We start from the raw sequence: 2,964 nt of genomic DNA, 5'->3' as shown, positions 1-2,964 counted from the left end.
TTATATTTAATATTCGGACAGTTTGATATTACAAAAACCCAAACTGAACTTCTTAAGTTTAATAGTTACATCTGTGAAGCAATCAATAAACAAACAATAGAGCGGAAACAGTGGTGCCTAAATATTCGTTGTTTGGATGTGAATGTTGTTGTTTGTTTTTTTAGCATAAGTCAGCCCTGATGAATCAAACCAATGATCAAAGACATTCTGGTTCTGACCATCACGTATTTTCCTATGAAGAGGAAACCGTGCACTAACTGACTCAAAGCGTCCTTGATATGACAATAGGATGCAATTTGTGTGAGGTTTAGCTGTTATTCCTAGCAGTTTGATGACCGTGTAGAAAATGCACCCTTGTTTGCTCGTGTTTGGATATATTGAGCTGGGGATGACGGTAAAGATACACAACAATCTCAAAAGCATCAGATAACAATACTACCGGCAGATACAATGTATAACAGCGCCACCAGCCGTTCTTTATCGCATCCAACATCAACAGAAGCAGTAGTAAACACAACAGCAAAAGTAATAGCCAAGAAAATTTGCTGCTGCTGCTGCTGCTGCTACTACTACTACTACTACTACTACTACTACTACTACTACTACTACTACTACTAATAATAATAATAATAATAATAATAATAATAATAATAATAATAATAATAATAATAATGATGATGATGACAATAATAATAATACCACCACTTTTATTAGTACTATCCTGTAATCACCTACTACCACCACCACTAGCACCACCACTATTACTACTACTACTAGTAATACTACCATAACCATTATCAACTTTATCACCGCCGTCATCATCATCACCACTAGCACTAACTTGCCTCCAACACCAACACCAGCATCACCATCACAACGATCATTACCATTGCCATCAACATCATCACCAACAACGAGAACAATATCAACCACAACTGACAATACAATTATATTCCCCACCATCATTAACACCAAATCCATCAGCTCAATTACAACAACAACAACGATCACTTCTAATACAATTATGAACACTACAATTCCAACAACAACAAAAGCAGTTGTCATCTACTTTTAATGTTCCCACCATTATAAACACTGTCACCACCGCCACAGTCACCAACACCACTGCCACCACCGTCAACAGCAACAACAACAGCACCATCTCCAACACTACCACAATCACCACCATCATATCCACCACCACTACCACCAATAACAACAACAGCATCTCCAGAAACACCATCACCACAATACCATCTCTACCACCAACACATCTCCATTACCAATACCAACTCCACCACTGCCATCACCACCAATACCACCAATACCATCTCCATTAACACACCAGCTGGTTTACTCATTGTTCAATTGTCCTTGTTGTTTGGGTGATTTGAGAAATAACATAAGGAAGGTGCATGATTGCGTAAAATAATGGAAAGATTTGGTATCGATACGAAAAATATAATAATTAACACCATGATTACTGCAACTAACACCACCATCACCACCACCACCACCACCAACAACAACAACAATAACAATCATCTACTCCTATCGATACTACCATTAACACCATCATCCTTATCTCTACCAGCATGAACAAAACCATAACGATCATAATTTCTACCACGTTCATCATATTACCATCGACATTGTATTTTTCCTCTTTTCTTGTATATCCCGTATTTTGAGAATAAATTGACGATGGATTTAGGTTTCCAATGAGACATTCAAAGATTCATGATATTTACTGTGACCAGAATTATCGAAGAGAGTATTTCTTTACTAATGAAATAGGAAAATTTACACATTGTTCACCGCTATGCATCAGTCAAAGTTGTATACACACACACTCAAATATATACTCGCAATTGCACACATACGTAGACATATACACATACAGATACATATTTTATTACTTTGTCGATAAAGGAATGTACAGTTATTAAAATGCATGTGTATGTATATGTCTGTGTATGTATATGTTTAGGGTTGAGCGTAGAGTTAGCAACCCCACCTCGTAAAAGAAAGACCTGCTATGGAAACGACGAGTCACAATAACAGCCATATACAGAGGCGGAGGAAAGGCGGTAGATCATCTACAGATGCGAGTATATCGAGTTCGAGGGAAATCTGTAAGGAAGATCGAGCTCTGATGAACAAAATCTTCAATACCAAAAATATAATCAAAGTCGGTACTTGGAACGTTTGTACCTCTTTTCAAGCAGGGCGGATGGACCAGGCGCTGAAGGAAATGAAAGCTTATTGCCTAGACGTAATGGGTGCCAGGGAGATCAGATGGACTGGACAGGGGCAATTCCACTGCAATGGAATAAATGTTCTGTGCTCTGGGCATGAAGACCAGCCTATTCATGGTGTCGGTATCATCTTGAGTAAGGAGGCATCACAAGCACTGATTGGATGGGAGCCAGTTATCAACCGATTAATCACAACTAAGTTGAACATTGGAATTGCAAAAGTGACCATAGTGCAAATTTATACCCCGACAGACTCAGCTGAAACATGTTAAGAACGCATTTTACAAGCAGCTACATAGTGTCATTGGCGAATCCTCTAGTTTCGATCTCAAACTAGTCAAAGGTGATTTCAATGCCAAGATCAACCCAGACAGAAAGGGTATTGGATCGATTATTGGCCTTCGTTGCTTACCAGAAATCAGCAGCCATGGAGAAAAATTGCTGAATCTCGGCAACACCTGTGACCTTAGTGTCGGAAACACCTTCTTCAGACAAAATGACGTGGACATCACCTGACGGAAACATAAGGAATGAAATTGACAATATCTTTATAAGCACAAGGCGGCGTAGTTCTCTTCAAGACTTTTGCGTCTACCGGGGAGCAGATTTGGAATCTGACCACACTCTTGTGATAGGAAAAGTTTGCTTGAAGCTGAAGAAAAACAAAGTTGCAAAGAAAGTGAGATCGTACGCAGTAGAAAGATTG

General features: G+C 38.9%; 1 protein-coding gene across 1 annotated transcript; it reads left to right on the top strand.

Moving 5' to 3' along the window:
• Positions 1–2,038: 2,038 nt before the first annotated feature.
• Positions 2,039–2,530, top strand: LOC106872445 (protein CFDP2). The gene has a single exon (XM_014919448.1). It carries the CDS (start codon positions 2,039–2,041, stop codon positions 2,528–2,530), a length of 492 nt encoding a protein of 163 aa, XP_014774934.1.
• Positions 2,531–2,964: the final 434 nt, after the last annotated feature.

Source organism: Octopus bimaculoides, chromosome 2, assembly GCF_046866305.1.
Source record: "Octopus bimaculoides isolate indiv1 chromosome 2, ASM4686630v1, whole genome shotgun sequence".
NCBI lineage: Eukaryota > Metazoa > Mollusca > Cephalopoda > Octopoda > Octopodidae > Octopus > Octopus bimaculoides.
The sequence above is the reverse complement of the archived record's forward strand: the minus strand, read 5'-3'. Positions and strand labels throughout refer to the sequence as shown.

Excerpts from the sequence above, each read along its gene's own strand:
- LOC106872445 (XM_014919448.1), top strand. The coding sequence starts at position 2,039 with ATGGAAACGACGAGTCACAATAACAGCCATATACAGAGGCGGAGGAAA.